This window comes from Sphaeramia orbicularis, chromosome 20, assembly GCF_902148855.1.
Source record: "Sphaeramia orbicularis chromosome 20, fSphaOr1.1, whole genome shotgun sequence".
NCBI lineage: Eukaryota > Metazoa > Chordata > Actinopteri > Kurtiformes > Apogonidae > Sphaeramia > Sphaeramia orbicularis.
This window is the reverse complement of record NC_043976.1, coordinates 46,950,090-46,977,999: the sequence shown is the minus strand read 5'-3', so window position 1 is coordinate 46,977,999 and position 27,910 is coordinate 46,950,090. Positions and strand designations below refer to the sequence as shown.

General features: G+C 40.9%; 1 protein-coding gene across 1 annotated transcript; it reads left to right on the top strand.

Annotated features, from left to right (window-relative positions):
• The first annotated feature begins 100 nt into the window (after nt 1-100).
• cnn3a (calponin 3, acidic a) lies at nt 101-25,380 on the top strand. Its single transcript, XM_030123910.1, has 7 exons — nt 101-277; nt 15,064-15,185; nt 16,213-16,279; nt 16,400-16,537; nt 17,406-17,522; nt 21,425-21,571; nt 24,075-25,380. The coding sequence occupies exons 1-7, from the start codon at nt 221-223 to the stop codon at nt 24,417-24,419; spliced, it is 993 nt and encodes a 330-aa protein (XP_029979770.1). The 5' UTR covers nt 101-220; the 3' UTR covers nt 24,420-25,380.
• Nucleotides 25,381-27,910: the final 2,530 nt, after the last annotated feature.

Genomic DNA, 27,910 nt, shown 5'->3' with positions numbered 1-27,910 from the left:
GAGAGGGCGGGACCGGACACCGTCCGTCCGCTCTGATTGGCTGCTGTGTTGCGTCAGTCATGGTCCTTTTTGTGCAAACTGAGCTGGTGGAGCTGCTGCTGCTTCAGCTTGTGCTTCAGGGACTGTGAGTTGGTGAAGCTCTGTGGAATAAAAGGGCTCCTTCCTGGGTTCTGGGATCCTGCAGCAGACTTTGGGTGGATTTGTGTTGGAAACAGACAGAATGACTCACTTTAATAAAGGACCAGCCTATGGACTGTCTGCAGAAGTCCGCAGTAAAGTAAGTGCAACTGCTGCCAGGGAATGTGTGCGGATTGTGGGAGAACTGGTAGAACTTCTATGGAAAAAAAAGCAGAGTTCGTCACTTTGAAAGAGCTTCGACTCAACAGTAAAAAAAAAAAAACAAAAAAAAAAAAACAAAAAAAAAACAGTCGAAGCGTAAATGCGCAGAACAGTGTGAGTCCAACAGATGTTGGCTTTAGGTTCATGAATCCATCTGAAACACTTCAGATGTGTGTGTGTGTGTGTGTGTGTGTGTGTGTGTGTGTGTGTGTGTGTGTGTTTAGTAGAACAGAAGCAGCTGAACACACTCACATTCAGACTCCAGCTTTTTTTTTTCTTTGGAACTTTTTTTTCCGCGCCTTTGTTTATGTGTTCGGGTCAGCAGAACCCCGAAAAGTTCCGTTTTTTACCATAAATGTGCAGAAGGAGCTCCTTTTCCATGTCCGGGACACGCCGTCACTTGTTTGTGTTGGAAAAGCTCATGAATGTGGGAAAATCCGAACCCAGTTTATTGTTCGTGTGGAAGGAGTCAGAGGTGGCGGAAATACCCGAGTCTACCCGAGTGTACCCGAGTGAGGCCGAGTTCACTGGAGGCTCCGAGTTCCCCTTCCACACAGGTGTCAAACATGCGGCCCGGGCCCAAACCCGGCCCACCAAAGGGTCCAGTCTGGCCCCTTGGAGGAATTTATGAAATCCAAAACTTCCACTAAGACATGAACCATTTTAGTTCAGGTTCCACAAACAGAACACTTCAGTCTGCAGTGGCTCACATCTGTCAAATACTGGCATAAAAACCTAGAAACACTCACAACTCCACATTTTTCTCTTTGTAAATGTAAACGTGTTCATGTCATTTTACTGCATTTACACTAAAACAAACAAATGTTCACAAAAACACAAACAGTCTCAACAAATATGAGCAGTTTGAAATGTCTGAAGTGTAATTTTCACAATATTCTGCCTGTTATTAAATGTTCTGTGTATTTGTTGATCCACTGTGGTTTGTATGTTGTAATTTACATGTGTAAATGATAAACTGAGACAGAATATTGTTAAAATTGCACTTAGTTTTCTTAAGAAACTTTCATTTGTTCATGTTACTCACAGTGTTTTAAAGGATAGTTGGTGAATATGAACATTTTCATCGCATAATTTTACTTTTTTTGCTCTAAAACATAGAGGAAAGTTTGGAGTTGACATTATTTATATGTTATTATGTTATTATTTCACTGGTCCGGCCCACTGCAGATCAGATTTGGCTGAATGTGGAACTGAACTAAACTGAGTTGGACAGTTCTGCCTTTCCAGGAACACAACATTGTCTTATTCCACTGTTTTTGTTCTGAACACTATGTAGAGCTGCAGCTGTTGATTAGTTTTGTAATCGATTAATCTATCAAATAATTTTTTTCCATTCAAAGCAAACGGTTATTAGAGTAGACATTATAAAGATGTACAAGTATGTGTATGTATGTATAAGTGTGTGTGTGTGTGTGTATAGATCTGTGTTTGAATATGTAATTCAGCTAAAATGTCCTTCGGGGGTCAAATGAGTGTCCATTTGTGTCCAGAACAGTTGTCCTACAGTCACAGAAGTGTGTGTAAATAATGCTAATCCATTAGTGCACAGACTACTGATATTCTTTGACAGTGGAAGCTCTATTTTCATAAATATTGGATTTGGAATAGCACGTGGATGTGAAAACTTTTGCTGGTGGACGGACGTGACATTACCCATGATGCTCTGGTCAGTCCCAGTACTTTATTAGGAATAAACTTCTAGACTTCCTATTGCTAATTGTGCTCTTCTTCATAAATGTTGGTATTGTGGATCTAAAACAATCCCAGCTGACACAAAAACACTAAATGTGTCAGTGGACGGATGTGACATGGTTGTTGTGGATCCCATCATACTGATGCTCTGCAGCCATGTCAGCGTTTACACTAATGATCAGTTCAAATAGAACTTGTCCATTTGTGACATGAAAATATAGCATTAATTGTGCTGAAATGGTTCATTTTGGAGCTGAAAACATAGTTCATATGAGCATCAACATGTTGAACAGAACTGAAATCCTGTCCATTTGAACAACTGTCATTTACCAACACAAAGTTCCTTTGGATTCACTGAGACTGATTTAATATGAACACAGACACAGAAGAGCTGTGAGCACATTGGAGCCTATTTACATGTATGTGTTATTGTATTATGTGTTTATATAAATCATATTATATTTGTTCATAATAATATAAAGCCAGAAGCCAAGTTATTTCATAATAAGTATCAATCATATTATAGTATATAGTATAGATCTGATTGGACCAGGAAGGTTATTATTACCTCCGCCAAGGAGGTTATGTTTTTGCCAGGGTTTGTTTGTTTGTTTGTCTGTCTGTCTGTCTGTCTGTTTGTTTGTTTGTTTGTCTGTCTGTCTGTCTGTTTGTTTGTTTGTTTGTCTGTCCGTTAGTGTGCAACATAACTCAAAAAGTTATGGACAGATTTGGATGAAATTTTCAGGGTTTGTTGGAAATGGGATAAGGAAGAAATGATTAAATTTTGGTGGTGATCGGGGGTGGGGGGGCCCATGGGGGGGCCACTGATCAGCCTTGGCGGAGGTCTGCGCTCTCCGAGTGCTTCTAGTTGTTATTAATTATATAAGGAGAAGGGGTGGAGTTTATAAGTTCTACTTCTTCTCACTCCTTTTCAAATATGTATTGTATGTCTTATGTTTAAGGATTTTGTTTATTTATTTTCTTCTGTTTTGACATTCGTATTCGAAATAAATACATCAGTCAATCAGTCAGTCAATCAACGAGGCAAAAAAAATAGTAAAAACAAGTCATGTCTGAAAATGTCCGTTTGTCCAAAAACAGCAGAACCTGTTTAACAGCAGCGAAATTAAAGAAGTGATGGCTTTGACTCAGGAAAATTTAAATTAGTATATTTTTTAATACATTTGAGTTGATTAATTGTTTCATTCGTATTCGAACAGGATTATATTTATTTATGATGTGTTTTTGACTTGTAATTTATTGTGTAGTGTTCATATCATTCCATGCTGTCATTCAGGTGTTCTTTATGGAGATAAACACCAGAAGAATACACTGACCTACTGACACTGAACAAAGGTCAGAGGTCACAGAGTGAAGGGAGTAAATAAGGGTTTGTTTTTGTTTTTTTTACTCAGGACCCAGAAACAGTTTGAAATGTTTCAGTTTGTGTCTGGTTTCTGCTGGTTTACAGTCCACAGTGTCTGAGGACACATGGAAGTGTCCCTGCTGTGTGTCCCAGTGGACATCCCAGAAACAAAGACAACTAGATTTAAGTTTACACTGTTTTCCTTCAGATTTAGTTTAGAAGAAGAAACGAGTCGTCGCAATTCATGGAGATGAGGGGCGGAGCTTCAGAATCCAAACAGGAAGTAGGTTGGTGTGGAACAGGTGTCCTTAACACTGGCATTTATGACAAGAGGGTTACCGTGGAAACATCAGAGGGTTACCATGGAAATGTCAGAGGGTTACCATGAAAACATCAGAGGGTTACCGTGCAAACATCAGAGGGTTACCGTGGAAACATCAGAGGGTTACCGTGGAAACATAGGCGATATTATGAAGGGAATCAAGAGGTTCAAAGTCCTGATCTGGCTCCTGAGTAAACCCATTATCTACAGTAACTGACTTTTAATGGTTTTATTTTTGTCTAAAACACACACTTCATTGAATCTCTAATCTGCACTGTAAAAAACAAAAAATGTAAAAAAAAACCCAAAAAACCCCAGTAATATTCTGGCAGCAGGGGCGCTGAAAAAATCCTGTTAAATAACGGAAAATAACCATCTCATAAAAATACAGTAATTTTCCATACTTCAAACACAGTTTTTTGCCCTAACTTTACATCAGATTTTACATTTTTTTTTGACTTTTTAATGTTTAATAAAGAATATTTTCATGTATTAAACAATCCAATTCCCTATAAATATATATATAAATAATTTTCAGTGAGACTCAGTTGTCCAATCCACTGATAAAAACTGTATTTGGACAGTTTATCAGTGCTTATACATGTTATACATTCACAAAAATACATTTATTCAACATTTTTGTTGTGAAACCTCCTGTAATTACACAAGATATTTGTCAATGAACAAACAAGTCTGGTTCAACTGACAGAACTAATACTTCTGTTGCTGTTAATTGTCAGTAATTTTATCTGGTTTTAATATTATTTTTTACAGTATTAATCTTAAAATTAACAGTTTAATTTCACAAATAGAAAAGAAATATTTGTGAAATTATGATACATTTGCAAATGTATTTGAACTGTATTTTTCTGTGAAAAAAATCTTTCAAAAGAATGGAAATTTTTTGCTTATTCACAGTTACAGTTTTTTCATGGTATTTTCCATTTGACATGTAAAATCACAGTCTGTTTTTGTCATTTCATTGATTTTTTTTCCTGTATCTGAAAAATACAGGAAAAATCTGTCAAATAAACAGTGAAAATTCGGTTAAATGACAGATTTTTTTTTACAGTGTGTGCAGTTCAGTGACATGTGGATAAACAGGTGAAGTTCACTGTAAAATAAAACAAACCATCTGTGGATCAAACCCAGTCAAAGTAGATGATCATTATTAAATGTCCTGACAGTTCTTTTCATCCATGAATGTTCTTTTATTTTTCACACGTCCTTGCTTGCTACCAGTCTGCATTTTGTTTAATTTTACTCGTGCCCGTACCTGTGAATTTTTTTTTTTTTTTTCAGTCCATCCCCTCATGTTTTTGCAGGTTACCCATCAGAGGAGTTTTCCTACTTTGAACCTCTTGATTCCCTTCATAATCACCGATGTTTCCACGGTAACCCTCTTGTCATAAATGCCAGTGTTAAGGACACCTGTTCCACACCAACCTACTTCCTGTTTGGATTCTGAAGCTCCGCCCCTCATCTCCATGAATTGCGACGACTCGTTTCTTCTTCTAAACTAAATCTGAAGGAAAACAGTGTAAACTTAAATCTAGTTGTCTTTGTTTCTGGGATGTCCACTGGGACACACAGCAGGGACACTTCCATGTGTCCTCAGACACTGTGGACTGTAAACCAGCAGAAACCAGACACAAACTGAAACATTTCAAACTGTTAACAGGTCACCTGTAAAAAAAAAAAAACAAACCTGTTTATTACATGAAATAATTGACATTATTCTGTAGAAATGAGAAAGTTGTTTTCATTTTGAACTTAGAGTGTTATTATATTGTCACATGTGACCTGAGCTCTGGTTTGAGGAGCTGATGGACATAACCAGCTGTTAGCCTTTAGCTGTTAGCCTTTAGCTGTTAGCCGCTAGCCGTTAGCCTTTAGCTGTTAGCCTTTAGCCATTAGCCTTTAGCTGTTAGCCGTTAGCCTTTAGCTGTTAGCCGATAGCCTTTAGCCTTTAGCTGTTAGCCTATCATTTGTACCTTTGTTTGTGCAGCTCTTTGGTGCTGTTTTCCACTGTTACAGCTGAATGTGTCATTTCTTTTTTGCTTCTCGTGTTAAGATCAGACTTTATCAATGCCACCATGAGGAAATTGCACATTTAACAGCAGCAAATATGAAAATAAATAAGTGCAGGTAAGACAGAAAACAGAAAAACATAGAATATATGTATTTTATATAGTATTTGTATATATTTAGATTTAAATTTAAATATTATTTACACATTTACATTGTGGTTGCACATGGTGTGTGGGGGGGTGTTACTTAGAATAGGACTATAGTCTGATGGCTGTGGGAGGAACTGTATGAATTTTATCTGTGGTTCTGTCTGTGGTTCTGTCTGTGGTTCTGTCTGTGGGGACAGTGTGTGTCATTCCCTCCACCAGGAGGGACTGTGATCACTTTCCTTTGTGTGCATGTTTGTGTGTTTGTTTGTTTGTTAGTAAGATAACTCCAAAAGTTATGAACGGATTTTCATGAAATTTTCAGGAAATGTTCATACTAGCACAAGGAAGAAATGATTAAATATTGGTGTTGATCGGGGTGGGGGTGGGGTGGGGGGGGCAGATCTGTCTTGGTGGAGGTCTGCGCTCTCCGAGTGTTTTTCTTGTTCTGTATTTGTAATCATATTCCCATGAAGGGCATCATTATAATAAAAATAATCTGTAATCAGAAGGTGCAAACCAGTGTTAAATCAGTAAAATTGTGAATGGCAGGTGTCATTGGTGTTGTGAGTACAAACAGTAGGGCTGACAAATGCTGCGTTTGTACGACGTGGTACCGGCTCCACTCGACTCAACTTGGCCTTTTTGTGTTTCCATTAAGAAAAAGGACCTGGACTCTGGTACCTGGTACTAGTTTTTTGGAATCTGGTACCTGGTACTAGTTTTTTGGAATCTGGTACCTGGTCCTAGTTTATTGGACTCTGGTACCTGGTACTAGTTTTTTGGACTCTGGTACCTGGTACTAGTTGTTTGGTACCTCCTCTGCTGAGGTTCCAGGACTGGGGACCAGGTACTAAAGGTGACACTGTGTAAACACTGCAGACCTCTGATTGGTCAGTGGTGTGTGTGCCCCGCCCTTTTCCAGTAAATCTGTCAGTAGGTGAATCCACATGATGACAGTCTGTAAAACTACACCATGGTTTGTCCAGGAGGTTCAGACGCAAACATTCAGCAGGAGTTTGACCAGACAACAGGCAACCAGTGAGTTTATCAGCAACTGTGAGCAGAGCACACAGAAGGAACGCACCGCATCGCTATGACGACCAGGGACTGGAAAGAGGGAGGATCTGGAATGGAAAGGGTCTGGAATAGGACCTGGTACCAGAGTGGAAAGGGTCTGGAATAGGACCTGGTACCAGAGTGGAAAGGGTCTGGAATAGGACCTGGTACCAGAGTGGACAGGGTCTGGAATAGGACCTGGTACCAGAGCGGAAAGGGTCTGGAATAGGACCTGGTACCAGAGCGGAAAGGGTCTGGAATAGGACCTGGTACCAGAGTGGAAAGGGTCTGGAATAGGACCTGGTACCAGAGTGGAGCTGAGCTGGTTCCACGTAGTGGAAACGTAGTGAGGCTGAGTGGATCAAAACTGTCATATTACTAGATGGACTTTGATTTTAAAGACACGTATTGTTAATATTCGTGACTTTGCTGCTGGTGTGGTGTTGTTTTCTTGCCTTTCCAGTTGTTTCTGTTTGTGTCGTTTCACTGAGCCGTGGCTGCAGTAGAATTTGAAAGAATGTTGAAAGTTCTGACTCTGGCTGCGTTTACACGTAGCCTGTATCTGGCAAAATGGAGATTTTATTCGCATTTGTGCCTATTGTTTACATGACGATGGCCACACCCATTGAAAACATTGATTTGTAAAAAATCCGGCCAAGGTGGGACTTTTGTCAGATCTCTGTTTTGGCGTTTGTGTGTAAACTGAAGGAAACGCAGATCTGGGACCGACGTCACATTTTATGATGGAAATATTTTTTGAATCACATGTGCAACTATTGGTTTATATAATGGAAGTAAGGTTTTGTTGTGATTCTTTCCTGAATTCTGATTGGTTGATGGTTCTGGATGGTCTCACCTCACTGTTCCCCAGCGTCATCTGCTGCTTTTTAAAACAAAAGGTCATCCATCGACTCCGTCATAAAACTACTTGTATTATAGCAAAGCATTTAAAAATCAGAGGAATGTTTAAGTGAAGCTGCTCTGCTTCATCTGTACCAGGGGTCACCAGGGGTCACTATCCTGGTCCTCCAGGGGTCACCAGGGGTCACCATCCTGGTCCTCCAGGGGTCACCGGGGTCACTATCCTGGTCCTCCAGGGGTCACCATCCTGGTCCTCCAGGGGTCACCATCCTGGTCCTCCAGGGGTCACTATCCTGGTCCTCCAGGGGTCACCGGGGTCACTATCCTGGTCCTCCAGGGGTCACCATCCTGGTCCTCCAGGGGTCACCATCCTGGTCCTCCAGGGGTCACTATCCTGGTCCTCCAGGGGTCACCATCCTGGTCCTCCAGGGGTCACTATCCTGGTCCTCCAGGGGTCACCATCCTGGTCCTCCAGGGGTCACCGGGGTCACTATCCTGGTCCTCCAGGGGTCACTATCCTGGTCCTCCAGGGGTCACCATCCTGGTCCTCCAGGGGTCACTATCCTGGTCCTCCAGGGGTCACCGGGGTCACTATCCTGGTCCTCCAGGGGTCACCATCCTGGTCCTCCAGGGGTCACCATCCTGGTCCTCCAGGGGTCACCATCCTGGTCCTCCAGGGGTCACTATCCTGGTCCTCCAGGGCCGGTATCCTGCATGTTTCAGATGTTTCCTCTTCCAGTCCACCTGACGCTCGTACTCAGTCTTCATCATCAGGCTAATCATTTGAATCAGGTGTTGGAAGAGGAAACATCTGAAACCTACAGGATACCGGCCTTCGAGGACCAGGACTGGTGACCCCTGGTGACCCCTGACCTATCCCCTAAAACCACAGATGTTTGACTGGACCTGTTTCTGTTCAGCTGATCTAGACCCTGTAGATCCTGAATTTTCTCTGTTTATTTGACAGATTTTTCCTGTATTTTTCAGATACAGGAAAATATCAATGAAATGACAAAAACAGACTGTGATTTTACATGTCAAATGGAAAATACCACGAAAAAACTGTAACTGTGAATAAGCAAAAAATTTCCATTTTTTAAAAGAAATTTTTTTCTTTTTTCACAGAAAAATACAGTTCAAATACATTTGCAAATGTATGGTAATTTCACAAATGTTTCTTTTCTATTCGTGAGATGAAACTGTTAATTTAAAGTTCAATACTGTTAAAAATAAATAAATAAATAAAACCAGATAAAATTACTGACAGTTAACAGTAACAGAAGTATTAGTTCTGTCAGTTGAACCAGACTTGTTTGTTAATTGACAAATATCTTGTGTAATTACAGGAGGTTTCACAACAAAAATGTTGAATAAATGTATTTTTGTGAATGTATAACATGTATAAGCACTGATAAACTGTCCAAATACAGTTTTTATCAGTGGAGTGGACAACTGAGTGTCATTGAAAATTATTTATATATATATTTAGAGGTAATTGGATTGTTTTAATACATGAAAATATTCTTTATTAAACATTAAAAAGTAAAAAACAAAAGTGCAAAATCTCATGTAAAGTTAGGGCAAAAAACTGTATTTGAATGATGGAAAATTACTGTATTTTTATGAGATGATTTATTTAACAGTATTTTTTCGGCACCCCTGCTGCTGGAATATTACTGTTTTTTGTTTTTTTGTACATTTTTTCTTTTGTTTTTTTTTACAGTGTAGGTAGACCGTACCTGTCCAGGTCCGTCCATCTGTCCGTCCTTTTGGTCTGTGGACAGACGGTGGTGTGGGCGGGTCCATCTGGCTTCTGTTACATAAGGTGTGAATGGAGGCCTCTGCTCTTCTGTTCGCTGCATACATCACATTCCTCAAATACTTGGACCATACCCCCGATGGGGACCCGGCCTCCAAAACGCTGCATGTTTCCCCTTTGGACTCTGCTCCGTCTGTTTGTTTAGTCACATTATCCTCCTGAGACCCAACAATGCATTTATGTCCTCTGTAGTGGACCAGAGTTTCACAGCTTTACTTTAAAATATAAAAATGACATCATGTCCACTGAAAAGGACAGAAGCGCATTGCATTCACACACAAAAATAAATAAAAAATAAATAAATAAGTACGCGTTTTCGTCATTTTACATTAAATAATTGCCTTAATTGGAAACAGAATGATACAACAGTTTTTTCAGATACATTTTTTAAATTTGTTTTAAAAATATAATGTCCTTTTCTATGGAAGCGTATTGCATTCACACAAAAAAATAAATTCGGCTCTGTTTTTCTGAATTAACAAGATAATTATCTCGTAATTACAAGAAAAAATAAGTTTAAAAAAATTGGGCTCTGTTTTTCTGAATTAATGAGATAATTATCTTGTAAAAACAGAGCCGAATTTTATTTTTTGCGTGAATGCAATACGCTTCCGTAGAAAAGGACGTTATATTGTGGACTGTTCTTCTGTTATCTGTGTTCAAGAATTGAATTCCATCAGAAATCTGCACAAATACTAAACACCTTTTTATTCGATCAGAACAGGATCTAATGTTCTATCAATAAATGTTCCTGTGTTCAAACTGAAATTCTGTTTTCCAGACATTCCAGTTTCAGATCCTGTTCAAATGTTCAGATTCTATTAGTTCACAACTAACATCAGAACAGGATTTGAGTTCAATCCAAACAAAGGAACCAACATTATTGAATAAAAGAGTGTGAAATAATAATAAATGAAATAGAAACAATAAAGAAAAACAAAAAAACTAAAATGAACCTCTGCCATATCTGCATTTGAATAAGTACCTAAAAATATCCATACAGTACTTTTTAATATTGATACAGTATTGTGAAATGAAATATCACGATATATTGCAGAACCCATATTTTCTAACACATGTAGTTTAGACGTGCGTCGGTTTGACCTCAGGTGTTTGAATCCAACACGCTCGTGTCCAGCAGACTGATGTGCAGGAGCTGAAGAGGCTGGAGTCTGATGATGCATTCAGGTGCCGTCAGGAAAGGATCCTTTCCACTTGTGAATTCAAAAGTGTGTTGTGTTCAAGTGCTGTTGTTGTCGTAGTGAAATGAAAAATGTCTGACACAGTTTATGGACCTGATACTGGAGTCAAACGGTTTTGGACGTGTTCATTCATCTGATAGAACTTCTGTTTGTTTGTGAGTTGGAATTATTCAGCATGTCACCTATAAATGAAAAGTCAAGGCATAATGTTGATAAAATTTTACTTATATTTCTTAATAAATTTCATTTTTTTCAGGATTTTCACATCCTTTTTGTGTGGATAGTTTGTAAATGTAAATATTGGCATAATTGAATGTTATTTTTTGCACTGAAACATTTTGCAGTTGTCATTATTTATTGGTTATCATGTTATTATTGTACTGGTCCGACCCACTGCAGATTAAACTGGGCTGAATGTGCCCCCCCACCACTGGAAGAAAATGAGTTTGACACCCCTGCATTAAACCTTTCATTGACTCCAAATATTCTTCCATCCCATTTTTCCTGAATCTACTCTTAGTTTCCTTCATTTCTCTGCTGTTAACATTGGTTCCACTGTTGTGTTTCACACGGACCCTTATTGTAACGCACATGAGTCCAGGCCACACCCCCAGGTGGATCCAAATGGGTTTGAGATTAGAGGGAAGAGATGGAACTGGACTGAACTGGACCAGTTTACATCTGGAACTGAACTGGACCAGTTTACATCTGGAACTGAACTGGACCAGTTTACATCTGGAACTGAACTGGACCAGTTTACATCTGGAACTGAACTGGACCAGTTTACATCTGGACACATTTATCCACAGACTGAACACTGGTGGGATTATGGTTCTTTCTGTGCAGACATTTGATGTATATCCTTTTACTTTTATACTTTTTGTGGTTGTTTCAGGTGGTTCTGGAAAAAAGGACAAGTTGTTTGTCATTTAATCTTTTTTTCTATTCAAATAATCCTTTAATCGAATCAAAGAGAGTAATCAATAGATTAATGGGTTCTAAAATAAGTGATCTCTTTGATGGAAGTGGGTGTGGTTCTGTGGGCTCTAATGCTCTGGGTTTGGATGTTCTGTCTGTTTGTGAACGGTTCTGTTGGTAACTGAAGTTAAAGTGGCTGACGTTTGTTTGGTCTGGGACTCACGACTACAGCATATGTGTCACTGCAGCTGGAAGAATAATAATAATAATAATAATAATTTATTTATAATGCATTTTACAATTTTAGCTCAAAACCTCAAAGTGCTACAAGCAGAGTACAATAAATACGATCAGAAGGGAAGTTGAAAAACAGACAGAGAGATAAAAACAGATAAAAACAGACAGATAAAAACAGATAAAAACAGACAGATAAAAACAGATAAAAACAGACAGAGAGATAAAAACAGATAAAAACAGACAGAGAGATAAAAACAGATAAAAACAGACAGATAAAAACAGATAAAAACAGACAGACAGATAAAAACAGATAAAAACAGATAAAAACAGGTCTAACCGGTCCAACATGTAGGTGGATCCATCAGGTCCCTGGGGTCCCTGGGGTCACTGGGGTCATGTGTACAAACCACCAGAATCCCACACTCCGCTGCTGTTTGTATTCTGTATGTGTCTTATTTCCACTCTAAGGTCACATTCTTTATTCCCTCCTCCAGGAGGGATTGGGATCATTTTGCTTTGTTTGTTTGTTTGTTTTTTAGCAAGATAACTCAAAAAGTTATGGATGGATTTTCATGAAATCCTCAGGAAATGTTGATACTGGCACAAGGAAGAAATGATAAAATTTTGGTGGTGGGGGGGGGCAGATCTGTCTTGGCGGAGGTCTGCGCTCTCCAAGTGCTTTTGTAGTTTTCTTCTTTCTTTAATTCAGTCTCAGACTCTGCAGTAAAACCACCATGTTCCTTTAACTCCTCCTGTCACTCAGTGGACTAGGTCACATTTCCCTCTGGACTTTTTACCTCCTCCAGGAGGGACTGTGATCACTGTGCTTTGTGTGTTTGCAAGTTTGTGTGTTTGTTTGTCTGATGGTTAGCAAGATAACTCAAAAAGTTATGGATGGATTTTCATGAAAATTTCAGTAAATGTTGATACTGGCACAAGGAAGAAATGATTAAATTTTGGTGGTGATGGGGGGTGGGGGGGCACTGACCTGCCTTGGTGGAGGTCTGCGCTCTCCAAGTGCTTTTCTAGTTCAGTTAATGATCATACATGAATAAGTAAAACATAAGTATATATATTCAACATTTATCCTCAGGGTTCAACCAGGGTCCACTGTTTATTTTTGGCTGGTTAACATGTTTGTTTTTTATTCTGTATATATTTACACTTTTCATTCCCTCCACCAGGAGGTACTGTGATGACTGTGCTTTGTGTGTTTGTTTGTTTGTTTGTTTTCATCTTCAGTGTAAAACTCTTCCACCCATCTTTCCCAGATCTTCCCCACAGATAGGCCTAGGCCCTGGGACCAACCCAGTCCATTTTGGTCCCAGTAGGACAAAGTTCAAGGTCACAGCAAGGTCACAACATCTACAGTTTTCCATCTGTCATCATTGAGACATTTTCCGAAATTCATCCAAAATTCCAAACGACTCCGATTCTCCTCCATTTGGATCCACCTGTAGCTTAGAACAGTCTCTTGTATGTGGAACTAAATTGTCCACATCCACTGTGGAATGTGGACTCTGTGGACATTTACACTGAACACTGAAAATCCCATTTCCCACACATTTAAAATTAGAACTCAACTAATATTGATGTGAATTGAATCTAATTGGACAGACACATGACTGGGACCAGATTCAACTGTGGACCAAATATTTCTCTCTTCAAACGTTTCTCTTCCGTTACGCTCTGTTGACTTTTGTTATTTTTCATGCACCATTTTCAAAAAAATCATAAAAAATGCAATTCGTGAAATATTATTATTATGAAATTTGTTTTGCACATCCGTAGTTTAAAAAGAAATAGTCGATCCACACATGCACACTCTGAACATTTATTTTGTTTATTTTTGTTCTTTTTTTTTTTTTTTTTTTTTTTTTAAATTTTTGTTCATTTTGTTGATTATTTTGTTCATTTTTTGTTTTTTTGTTGTTCATTTTATTGATTAATTATGGGCATTTTGTTGATTATTTTGTTTATTTTTGTTCTTTTTATTGATTATTTTGTTCATTTTGTTGATTTTTTTGTTTTTTTTAATTTTGTTTATTATTTTGTTCATTTTTTCTGTTTCATGTTTGTCTCTAACACTGTTATTCCTCTGTCCTACATCCTTCATTACAATTACATGAACATTTATCATTATGCAAATGAGGTGATGATGTCATTTATCCTCTTGTGGTGCCTTGTAGTCCAGATAACAGCTGTTTTCTGTTCTTGTTCTCTTTGTGTACATTTACTGGCTGTGGTTCTGTGTCAGTACAGTCTGGTTTCTGCTGTTTCCTGCTTTGGTTCCAGACTTTCTTTTCAGTTTTGAAGGGGTCAGAACATCTGTCCTCTACTCTGTGCGCTTCAGTTTTGTTCTGTCATCAGGAAATGCTTTTGGGTCCGCAGTTGAAAATGGGTCGGGGGGGTGTGGGGGGGTCTGGTTTTCCTTTGCAGCCGGCCCTGGACTGGAACTGGAACCTTCCAGTTTCCAGCTCCGTTCAACAGAATTCCATTTCTTTTTCCAGTCCCTCATTTTTTTTATTTGTTTTTTTTTTCCTGTCAGTTCTTGGCGTCGTTCCCTGAACTGAACAGAACGGCTGCAGAAGTGAAGACACAAAAACGTCTGCCCTCCGACGGTCCGGCTCTTTAACCTGTGAGGCATTCACTGTCTTTTCAGACTCCATACACAAAGACTCACATTAATTCACAGACGACGTGGCCTTTAACGCTGACACTTTGACCAGAGGACGCCGAACCTTTAACTCTGAACTTCGGAAACACAGATCGCTCTTTGCCCTGTGACCGGTCTGGTCCCTGAACGCCTCATTCATGTCCCTGAATGCCTCATTCTTGTCCCTGAGCGCCTTATTCGTGTCCCTGAACACCTCATTCGTGTCCCTGAATGCCTCATTCGTGTCCCTGAATGTATTAATTTAACTGTATTAGGTTTCATGTTATTTTTTCTTGTGTGCAGCTGCAGTTTTACTTTCAGTTTTTCCTTTTTTATGTTTGTACGTGTCTTTTAAATGGTAAATGTAGTCTTGTTTTCGTTTGGTGTTTTTCAGATTGCTCAGAAATATGACCCGCAGAAAGAAGAAGAGCTGCGTTTCTGGATTGAGGAGGTCACAGGAATGAGTATCGGAGACAATTTCCAAAGAGGTCTGAAAGATGGCGTCATCCTCTGCGAGTAAGTCCAGCTGGGAGTGTGTGTTCTGTGTGTGTTCTGTGTGTGTTCTGTGTGTGTTCGTACGTCCGTTTAACATTACAAAAAGACAACTTTAGGGGGTGGGACTACACAATGTATTGTAATTTGGTCTCTGTAGTTTTAGTTTTGTCTCTTTTTTTCTACTTTGTGACACCTGTTTAACTCCACTGGACAGTTCCGCAGACAAACTCGGTAAAAACACAGTAAAAAATAAATAAAATAAAATCACCACAACACTGGAAACAACAGGGGAAACAAAAAACACAAGGAAAGCAGTGTAAAAAAATTTTAAAAAGTCCAAAGTGTCTATTTTTATAGTGAGCCGGTCTCACTCACTGCTCTGTGTTTGACCCCCCCATTCCACAGGGGGCGGAGCTTGAACTGAGCATGCTCAGATGTCTATGAAAGAACAAGGTCTATTCTATCAGCACGACTGGAAATGTAACTATTGAGTAAACAACTGACTTTATATGAATATTTAAATAAATCATACATTCAGAACGTGTCACCACAGACACATCAGGGGTTAAAGGGTTTAAACCTTTTAATGACAGGTTTGTAACGGAAACAAACCATATTTTTGATGCAAAAAACACCTTTTTTCCAATGTTCTACATATAAATTGTATTAGTTATTTATTTATTTTTCCCTCCTGTCATGTGTCAGTGATTAACACCAACACTGGTTCATATACATTATTATTTTGCAGTACTTATTATTATTATTATTTTTTTTTTTTTTACTTTTTTCTATTTTATAAAATATTTCATCAGCTTTAGCCATAAATAAAAATACCAAATACTCAATAACTGTCATATTTTTAACTCTTTAAATGTCATGTTTGTAACTGTAACAAACCATATTTTTGATGCAAAAAACACCCTTTATTCTAATATTCTACATATAAGTTGTATTATTAGAAATCAGGCAAAAATGATCAACTGTTGAATTGTGACCTAAAACAAACTGTTGTCTCTGTCATTCTTCTTTTTTCTTTTCTCTCTCTCAGACTGATCAACAAACTGCAGCCTGGTTCTGTAAAGAAAATCAACCTGTCACAGCTGAACTGGCACAAGGTGAAACTGTTCTAATGATGATGTCACAGCCTTCACAGCCCTCTCATTGGCTGTTGGCTGATGGGGCCGAAGCCCCGCCCCCAGCCCCATCAGTTACTGATTGGTTCTTGTCTTTTGCAGCTGGAGAACCTGGGGAACTTCATCAAAGCCATCCTGAACTACGGCCTGAAGCCCAACGACATCTTTGAGGCAAACGACCTGTTTGAGAACGGCAACATGACCCAAGTCCAGACCACCCTGTTGGCCCTGGCCTCTATGGTGAGTACCCCACCCCACCCCACCCCCAGACCACCCTGTTGGCCCTGGCCTCTATGGTGAGTACCCCACCCCACCCCACCCCCAGACCACCCTGTTGGCCCTGGCCTCTATGGTGAGTACCCCCCCCCACCCCACCCCCAGACCACCCTGTTGGCCCTGGCCTCTATGGTGAGTACCCCCACCCCCACCCCCCACCCCCAGACCACCCTGTTGGCCCTGGCCTCTATGGTGAGTACCCCCACCCCCACCCCCCCACCCAGACCACCCTGTTGGCCCTGGCCTCTATGGTGAGTACCCCCCCCCCCCCCAGACCACCCTGTTGGCCCTGGCCTCTATGGTGAGTACCCCCCCCACCCCCCACCCCAGACCACCCTGTTGGCCCTGGCCTCTATGGTGAGTACCCCCCCCACCCCCAGACCACCCTGTTGGCCCTGGCCTCTATGGTGAGTACCCCCACCCCCACCCCCCCACCCAGACCACCCTGTTGGCCCTGGCCTCTATGGTGAGTACCCCCCCCCCCCCCCCCCCCCCAGACCACCCTGTTGGCCCTGGCCTCTATGGTGAGTACCCCCCCCCCCCCCACCCCCAGACCACCCTGTTGGCCCTGGCCTCTATGGTGAGTACCCCCCCCCACCCCACCCCCAGACCACCCTGTTGGCCCTGGCCTCTATGGTGAGTACCCCCCCCACCCCCAGACCACCCTGTTGGCCCTGGCCTCTATGGTGAGTACCCCCACCCCCACCCCCCACCCAGACCACCCTGTTGGCCCTGGCCTCTATGGTGAGTACAGGAGGAAAGGTCCATGGAGGGAGCCGCCCCCCAGCACACACATGTGGACTGATGCATCTGATGCCCCCCCCCCCCACAGGCCAAGACCAAAGGCATGGACACTAAAATCGATATCGGAGTGAAATATGCCGACAAACAAGCGCGACATTTTGATGATGAGAAGATCAAGGCTGGACAGTGTGTCATCGGACTGCAGGTAACCATGGTAACCATGGAGGGTGGGGGGGTGAGTCCAACATTTGGGTTGGTTCTTCTCTGATGGAGCCTTCAAACCACTTTAGCATTAAGGAGAGTCTCAAACACAGAATACTAACCCAGTTTATTTAAGATAAGATAAGGTAAGCCTTTGTGTATTCCACTGTGGGGAAAGTTCAGTTAACAACAACAACAAACGAATTCAAAGAAAAGACAGAAAACCCACAAACAGGTGAAAAATGAAACATAGAGCAAAAATAAGACATCAGGTATTTATGTAAATATTCATCTAAATATAGAATTAAGTGTATAATTGAATATATATATATATATATATATATATATATATATATATATATATATATATATATATATATATATATATATATATATATACAGTACAGGCCAAAAGTTTGGACACACCTTCTCATTCTTTGCATTTTCTTTATTTTCATGACTATTTTCATTGTAGATTCTCACTGAAGGCATCAAAACTATGAATGAACACATGTGGAATTATGTACTTAACAAAAAAGTGTGAAATAACTGAAAACATCTCTTATATTCTAGTTTCTTCAAAGTATCCACCCTTAGCTCTGATGACTGTCTTGTACACTCTTGCCATTCTCTTGATGAGCTTCCAGAGGTAGTCACCTGAAATGGTTTCCTAACAGTCTTGAAGAAGTTCCCACAGATGCTTAGCACTTGTTGGCCCTTTTGCCTTCACTCTGCGGTCCAGCTCACCCCAAACCATCTCGATCGGGTTCAGGTCCGGTGACTGTGGAGGCCAGGTCATCTGGCGCAGCACTCCATCACTCTCCTTCTTGGTCAGATATCCCTCACACAGCCTGGAGGTGTGTTTGGGGTCATTGTCCTGTTGAAACATAAATGATGGTCCAACTAAACGCAGACCGGATGGAATGGCATGTCACTTCAGGATGCTGTGGTAGCCATGCTGATTCAGGTTGCCTTCAATCTTGAATAAATCCCCAACAGCGTCACCAGCAAAGCACCCCCACATCATCACACCTCCCCCTCCATGCTTCACGGTGGGAACCAGGCATGTAGCATCCATCCGTTCACCTTTTCTGCGTCGCACAAAGACACGGCGGTTGGATCCAAAGATCTGAAATTTGGACTCATCAGACCAAAGCACAGATTTCCACTGGTCTAATGTCCATTCCTTGGGTTTCTTGGCCCAAATAAATCTCTTGTGTTTGTTGCCTCTCCTGAGCAGTGGTTTCCTAGCAGCTGTTTGACCATGAAGGCCTGATTCACGCAGTCTCCTCTTAACAGTTGTTGTAGAGATGTGTCTGCTGCTAGAGCTCTGTGTGGTATTCATCTGGTCTCTAATCTGAGCTGCTGTTAATTTGCGATTTCTGAGGCTGGTGACTCAGATGAACTTATCTTCAGCATCAGAGGTGACTCTTGGTCTTCCTTTCCTGGGGCGGTCCTCATGTGAGCCAGTTTCGTTGGAGCGCTTGATGGTTTTTGCGACTGCACTTGGGGACACATTCAAAGTTTTTGAAATTTTCTAGACTGACTGACCTTCATTTCTTAAAGTAATGATGGCCACTCGTTTGTCTTTACTTAGCTGATTGGTTCTCGCCATAATATGCATTCTAACAGTTGTCCAATAGGGCTGTCAGCTGTGCATCAACCTGACTTCTGCACAACACAACTGATGGTCCCAACCCCATCAATAAGGCAAGAAATTCCACTAAGTAACCCTGACAAGGCACAGCTATGAAGTGGAAACCATTTCAGGTGACTACCTCTGGAAGCTCATCAAGAGAATGCCAAGGTGTGCAAGGCAGTCATCAGAGCTAAGGGTGGCTACTTTGAAGAAACTAGAATATAAGAGATGTTTTCAGTTATTTCACACTTTTTTGTTAAGTACATAATTCCACATGTGTTCATTCATAGTTTTGATGCCTTCAGTGAGAATCTACAATGAAAATAGTCATGAAAATAAAGAAAATGTGAAGAATGAGAAGGTGTGTCCAAACTTTTGGCCTGTACTGTATATATATATATATATATATATATATATATATATATATATATATAATATGTGTGTGTGTGTCACAGTAGAGATTGAAATCCAGTAGGATTCCTAATCCTACTAGGACAGATTGAAATTTCAGTTTGTCCTAGGACAAACTGAAATCCTACAAGACATTAGGATCTGAAGATTGGAATTCCAATCTGTCCTAGGAGAATTTACAATCCTACTAGGACAGATTGTAATTCTATTTGGAAGTGGGATCTGAAGATTGGAATTTTGGAATTTCAGTCTGTCCTACGATTTCGCCATCACCATTCCAGCTGAATTCTTTTCATATCTTAGATCCAGTATATGGCCCTTAGGTCAGTACACATTGTAACCAGGATGCCAGCTGTCCTATCTGGTCCAACCTTATTCAATGGCTGTTTGTAACTGTCATTGGTATGTAAATGAGACACATTTGTATTCAGAAATCGGTAGAATTTGAAAAACGTACCTGTAAACAACCCGTTGCCATGGCAACATACAATTTTATTATTATCTAATTTTTGCCAAGCCATTCAGAAAATGTACGATGTTAAAGTTGGCATTGGCATTTTGCTGCCCCCTGGTCTAGATGGTAGGGTTAAAAGTAAAAGAAACAACAATATTCTTACAAACCATGATTTTATTCAGAATTTACACAGACTTTGAATCTAATATTCTATAGCTAAGCTTCAAAGACTTTTTCTAAGACTTAAATGTGCTGCATACTACTCACTAGTTAAGTGACAATAACCTTAGTCTATAGTACTAACTTCAAAATTTCAAACAAGTAATACTATAGAGGTTTTGTCAGTTATTTTTCTAATACTTAAAGGTGCTACATACTACTCAATAGTGACACTAACGTTAGTCTACAGCTAACTTCAAAATTTCAAACAAGTAATACTACAAAGGTTTTTCCTTACACTGAAATGTAAGAAAATGTTGTACACTACTCACTAGTGTACAATAGTTGCAGACATATGTAACCCTAGTTACCCTACACAAACATCTACACCTACATGGCTACATAAATAGTAGCTCTACACTCATTTGACAAAAGTAGAAGTACAGAGATTTTATCTGTAATGTCAGTATACAGGCAATATCTCTAGTCAACATGCCAAGATTGAAAGAGCGCAACTTCTAAACAGCTTACCATTTAATATCCAAAAGTGGTTGACACCACTGAGTCACTAACTCATCATGGCCCTTTGCAAATGTGTCCATTTACATACCAATGACATGAACATACGGCCATTGAATAAGGTTGGACCAAACGGCTGGCACCCTGGTTACAATGTGTATTAACCTAAGGGACATATACTGTATCTAAGATATGAAAATAATTCAGCTGGAATAGTGATGGCGAAATTGTATGCTTACCTATGCTGAAAATGACTGGAATTTTGGCTGTGAAATGATTCAGTCTATTTTCCATACATTTTGATATAATCTGACATTCTCCTAATAGAATTCGAGATTGTCCAGACAGAATTCTTACATTTTTTGCCGTAGGACAGACTGAAATTCCAATCTTCAGATCCCACTTCCAAATAGAATTACAATCTGTCCTAGTAGGATTGCAGATTCTCCTAGGACAGATTGGAATTCCAATCTTCGGATCCTAATGTCTTATAGGATTTCAGTTTGTCCTTGGACAAACTACAATTACTATCTGTCCTAGTAGGATTAGGAATCCTACTGGATTTCAATCTCTACTGTGACATATATATATATATATATATATATATATATATATATATATATATATATATATCTGCATGTATTAGATTCTAAGTGTGAATATGTAATATATATTTAATTTAATCTATAATTATCCCAGTGTTTAATTGAATGTTCGTTTTCAGATGGGGACGAATAAATGTGCGAGTCAAGCTGGAATGACGGCGTACGGAACCAGACGACATTTATACGATCCAAAGACTCAGACGGACAAACCCTACGACCAGACCACCATCAGCCTGCAGATGGGGACCAATAAAGGAGCCAGTCAGGTCAGACCCCGCCCCTCTGACCCCGCCCACCCCACCCCCATCATCATCAGTGTAACCCTGAACGTGTCTGTAGACCAAACCAGTGGCATGAACGTCTGTGGTCTGGAGTTAACGCTGTCCAATCAGACCTGAGCAGAACTGAAACCACTAGACCAGTGGGTCTGAACTGGTCTGAGTTCTGGACCCACTGTCCCCCCTCAAAGACCAGACCAAACCCTCACATATTTTTATTAGGGTTGGGAATCTTAGTTTTCAGGCCGATACGAGACGCATCTTGATACAACATCTCCAATCTGATATATTAACGATACATGTGTGGCATCTAATGATGTGATACGATTCACATCCAAAGCGCGATACAGAGCGATTAACTCTTTCAGTGCCATGGGCCGATTAAATCGGCTTTACGAAAACAACCTGTAAAGTGCCACAGGCCGATCAGATCGGCTTTGGAGAACACGCCACATTTGTGTACAAACAAACCATCCACCCCCATTTCTTTCTCACGTTTCGATGGCGTTCTTTCTGTGTCCCCCTTTTGAGACCAAGCAGACGGGAATTTGACGTCACGCGACCGAATAATATTTTTATATGTTTTTAATGTTTCTTAATCTCCGGTGTTTCATCAGAGGGAGCCCTCCATGCCGGGGGGCGGCTGTGGACTCCGGGGGCTGTGGCGCCTTCTCTCACTGGGGTCCGCTCCTTTCTGGTGGGTGGGGGTCCCAGTTGGCCCTCTCCCACTAGTTGGGATGCGGGGCTGTGTTGCTGGTGCCTGGTCGCCGGGGTCGGCGGCTGCATCCTGGTGCGGATGGCTCCCTGAGACAGCGCCTCCTAAACTGATGTTTTACTTTTACTTGTACATTTTTGTTCTGGTCTACCCGTGCTCAGTCAGTCTTCTGAAGGATGTGTGAGCTTGTGGGTTTGCATGTATATGTGGGTTTGCATGTATATGTGGGTTTGCATGTATATGTGGGTTTGCATGTGTATGTGTGTGTGTGCGGGTGTGTGTGCGGGTGAGTGGGTGGGTGTGGGTGGGGGGCGGTACTGATTTTTAAACTGATATGTAAAGCACTTTGTGCTACAGTTTTTAATGTATGAAAAGTGCTATATAAATAAAGATTATTATTATTATTATTATTATTATTATTATTATTATTATGAATTATGCAAATTACAATCAATAATGAATCGGCTGTGTCCGGTGCGTTTTGGATCTAATCAGCAATCTGATTAGCAGTCGGATGTTACCGAGCGGTTTCCTGCAGGATTCTTCAAATATTATGAAAACGACGCGAAATACTGAAAAACGGCCAAATTCTGTGGCACTTTTAAGGCTTATTAGCCCCTTAACTGTCTGGCACTTAAAGAGTTAAACACATTCTGATCAAACACATTCTGATCAAACACATTCTGATCAAACACATTCTGATCAAACACATTCATTCTGGAAAAAAAAATATGCAGAGCAGTTCAGTGAGTTTAAATATTTATCAAATCAGACTATGACTTTTTCCACAGTGTCTTCAGTTCAGTTTCAGAACACGTGCCTCACGTTCAGTGAAACAGTTCAGACTGTGTTTACAGTCGTTTCTGTTTCTAACTAAAACTTCTGACTCCTTCACTGAACCCATTTGTAATGTCATGTATTTATAATGAAGGTAAAACAGAAAAAGGTTCTGTCACTTTAAGAGACACCTGCGCAAGGTATTATGGGATGTGCTGTTAGATATGTATGACACTGTTTAAGGAAGTATCTGTGGTGTGTACTGCAGTATCTGTGGTGTGTACTGCAGTATCTACTGCAGTAATTGTGCATTCCACAAAAGTTGTCAGTGATGTCACTGACAGAGGGGCGGAGCTTATTCCAGACTTCAACTGTAGCCGAACAGAAAATGCAGATCACAAACAGTACTGGCAACAAGTTGTCAAAGAACACAGGAACATTTTTGGTCATTTCAATAAACCAACAGTGGTTGTTGGACTTTCTAAGGAACATTTTTATGAGTGTCAGTTTGATTTTGAGAATAAAATGACATTCTTCTAATCTGCCTTATTCATTTGGATAGTTCTGTTAGAGTATACAGACATCTGCACCTGTCTGGGACACCTCTGAATATGAAGGAATTTGCATAAAATTTGAACCGAAGTAATTTGGCCAGATATGGAACCAAATGCAGGGTTCGAATCCAGAGAATCTGAGAAAAAAAATTTTTTGGACCACCCTAGTGGGTCTGAAGGAAAGAAAAACTTCATCCAAATAAATAGTAACACTTCTAAATGCAACTAAAAATATATTCTATTGAACGGATCAAATCCTATTGATACAAACATTCAATAACCGATGCATCACGATATCATTCCAAACTTTTCATTCCCTCACAGCTTCTGTACCGCTGCACTGGGATCCAGCACATGCATGTCTGCGTATCGATGCGTATGGGATAATCTTCCCGTCCCTAGTGTGTAGTAAAGGTGTGTGTTTGTGTGTGTGTTGTGTTTCCAGGCGGGCATGTCGGCCCCCGGTACCCGCAGAGACATCTTCGACCAGAAGGTGGCGCAGCAGCCTCTGGACAACTCCACCATCTCCCTGCAGATGGGCACCAACAAGGTGGCGTCCCAGAGGGGCATGAGCGTGTACGGCCTGGGCCGCCAGGTCTACGACCCCAAGTACTGCGCCCCCCCCACCGAGCCCGTCATCCACGCCAACGGCAGCCAGGGCACCGGCACCAACGGCTCCGAGATCAGCGACGGCGACTACCAGGCCGAGTTCCACGAGGACGACTACCACCACCGAGGTTACCATGACGACTACAGCTCCCACTACAACGACCAGAGCATCGACTATTAGCGGAGAACAGTAGTAGCAACTCGTTAGCCTCCTAGCATAACGAGCTAACTGCTACACAAACAGACCACAGACTGATGGACGCACAGAGGATTTATTCTTTTTTTTTTTCATTTTGTTTGATTATTTTGGTCTTTTTTTTATCCAGTTTTGTTTGATTATTTTGGTGTTTGTTCTTTTTTTTTTCCTGTTAGAACAGAAACCCCTGGGTCCACAGACTGTAGTCCGTTTGTGTAGAACTTAGCTCTTTATAATCTGAGGATGACCAGCTGTATTTTCTCACCTCTTCATCAGAACAGGTCTTTTTACTTTCTCCTCACTCGTCTTTTTATTCTGTATAAAAAACAGTCGTTGCCTCGTGCTCGTTCCTGTTCCACCTCGACTCTTTGTTTTGAGCAGCAGAAGTCCTACTAATATAGAATAATGACAGACAGACGCAGCGATCTGATGTTTGTTTTTAAACTCAACGGCCTCTTTTTTAATCTTTTTTTAAGAACTCTTGTTGGTGGACCGCTGTCGTAGGGATGCGTTTGTTCACATCAGGTGAAGCTGCTCCATTCCACCTTTTGTTTTCTTGGACTCAGACTGTACCCGTGACTCATGTCAGAGGAATTCCCATGTGTACTCGGATACAATGGGCTGGTTTGTTTTTCTGTGCTCATCCCTCGCTCTGCGTTCGCTCTGTTTTCAAACAATCAGCCGCAGACGGCGTCTTCGGTACTTTTATGTTTTTACTGCATTTAGCCTCTAGACCTGTTAGAAAATGTGTTGAATTGAACATGTTCCTGTAGTCACATGACCTGCTGTCCAAACCCACACTAACTGTCCTGTGGTCACATGACCAGGAGTTTCCGATTGTGTTTTTCCAAACTGTATTTATTGCAATGGCTCTCATTGTAAACCATTCCATTGTTAAAGAAAAGTGTATGCTATAAATAAATAAATAAATTCTTCCATTCTGAAAGGCTGCGTTCATGTCAAGGTTCTAAGAGTTTTGGATTTTTCATTGTAGTTTAGTTTTATTTAGTTTGGACTTTTTTTTTTTTTTTTAATTCAGTTCGTTTTAATTGGTTTTTAGAGCAGATTTGATAGTTTTTATTAGTTTTCTTTTTTTTTTTCTAAATGCTTAGTTTTAGTTTAGTTTTAGTATTAATTTTAGTTTTTTTTAAATTTCTTTTCCCTCATAAACCTGTTGGATTTGACCCTATATGTGTTTCTGCCCCCTGGTGGAGGATCATCCCACTGCAGCCAGTGGAAGATGAAGATGATGCTGGACACCGGGCCTTCTCTTTAACTCGTGCCCAGTGGGCGGGGCCATCCTGTCCACTGTTGTCATCCATTGGTGTTTGAAGTGTGTCCGTCTCCAAATCTCTCCATGTGACCGTGGTGTTTGCGTGGGTTGCCATGGAAACCCCAGCAGCTCAGACGTGCAGTCTCACCTCATTTATCACCAGTATTTGACCAAACTTCCCTGAAGCGTGTGTTTGGCCTCTGAACGCCTGCGCAGACGGTTGGCGTCTGTCTGCGTCCTCACACACTGTGTCTGCGTCTGCTGGTGTTTTTGTGCCTGTCCCCTTTTTCAGGCCCTGGGTGGTTGCCACGGTTACCATGCTTTTTGGATTCTCTCTCTATAATTGAGCCTGGTGTTTTCAGCCTGGATTTGCCCGGTCTGCACAAAGCACTGATTATTCCAAAGCATGGGGGGGGGGGGGGGGGGTCTGCTGAGGGGGAGGGGCTTTGGATGAATCCCATTCCATTCTCATGAAGCCCATTGGCTGCTCAGTCTGTGTCCTCAGCTTTAAAAAGTCTGTGAGTGGATGAGTGAAGCCGAACAGACACACGCCTGTTTGACGGACGCATCACACACAGGACGGGCTCTGGATTCAGGGGTACTCCACTGTAAAAAGTCTGTTCCAGGGGTACTCCACTGTAAAAAGTCTGTTCCAGGGGTACTCCACTGTAAAAAGTCTGTTCCAGGGGTACTCCACTGTAAAAAGTCTGTTCCAGGGGTACTCCACTGTAGAAAGTCTGTTCCAGGGGTACTCCACTGTAAAAAGTTTGAGATGCACTACTCTACATGTTCCTTGTAGACTTTGAATTTGTTTCCTGTCATTCTTGAAATGTCTCTTTAAGAGTTTGAGTGTGTTTTGTGTGTTCCCTTCGACTACACACACACACACACACACACACACACACACTGCTGCCATCTAGTGGACAGACTCACCTGTTCTTCCATCAGTCTGAATCTTCTGATGCTGTTTTTATTATTTTATTCAGGTTTGGATGAAAGAGTGTTTTGTGGAAGTTCCTTTGTTTTGGTAGATCTGTTTTTGTTGTTGATTTTTATTATTTTATTATTCTGGTGTGAATGCTGGATGCTGTTCACATTTAAGTTGATGTAAACAGTGTATCAGGTGAAAAGGAGAGGCAAAAAAACAAGCTTCTGCTTCTAGAATATTCCTTTTCTGGTTTTTATGTTTGTTACGATTCATGTACCGTGCAATGACTGATGTAAAACCAACAATAAATTCATTCATTCATTCATTCATAAGTGTCTGGGTAGTTCAGTAGCAGTACTAGTGTACCACAGTGTATATATACTTTCAAACAGTAGGGGGCGCTCCATACACAAAAATGATCCATAAACAGCTCAGCAGAACCACAGTGGTCCAGTGTGGACCCAGTTTAGGACATCAGTGGTCCGACACACTTCCCTCAGACCAAACTCAGTCCATTTGCCGTAAACAGACTGAACATCAGCCTGTACTTGTCCTCCAGTCTGTGTACACTCACATGTTTACAGACACTTTCCTCCAGCTCGTTTTCCGTTTACACCACTTCATGGTTCATCCACTCATCTGGGCCCTCAGTCGGTCACGTCCTGCTCTGTCTCACTTGAAAGGAGTGTAGAAGAAAATGTCCAAAACTTTTAAATTTGACCTCCACCTCAATCCAGCTGCTGGTATTTGGCACAAACTCTGCATAGCTAAGTCGCCTTTTTTGGGAAGTCCTGGTTTCAGAGAGGTGTAATAGTTCTGGGGGATTTACATGAAAACAATACACTGAAATCTTTTGAAAAACTAGCACAGGATTATAAATTACCCCGGCAGGATTTTTGGAAATATTTACAGTTGCGACTTTTGGTGGTAAAAACATTTGGCTCACCCACAAAGCCCCCTTGAGCTGTGACACTTTGGAGGACATAAAAAATGTTTTTGGGGGCGGACATGAGGCATCAGTCTATTAGAAAATGTTACTATCGTCCTCTGAGCTTAATATACTGTCTCTCAAAAGAACATGAGACACTGACTTAAAAGTCCGCTTCTCAGAAGATGAGTGGAGTAGAATTCTTAAGAACATGAAAACATTGTCGCGAGAATTAGGATCAAGGTCTTAAACCGAGTCTACTGGATGCCTTCTCGGTTACAGGAAGTGGGGCTGGTGGGGACGGGTGCCTGTTGGAAGTGCAGCTCTTCTGCAGATGCTCTGGGAAT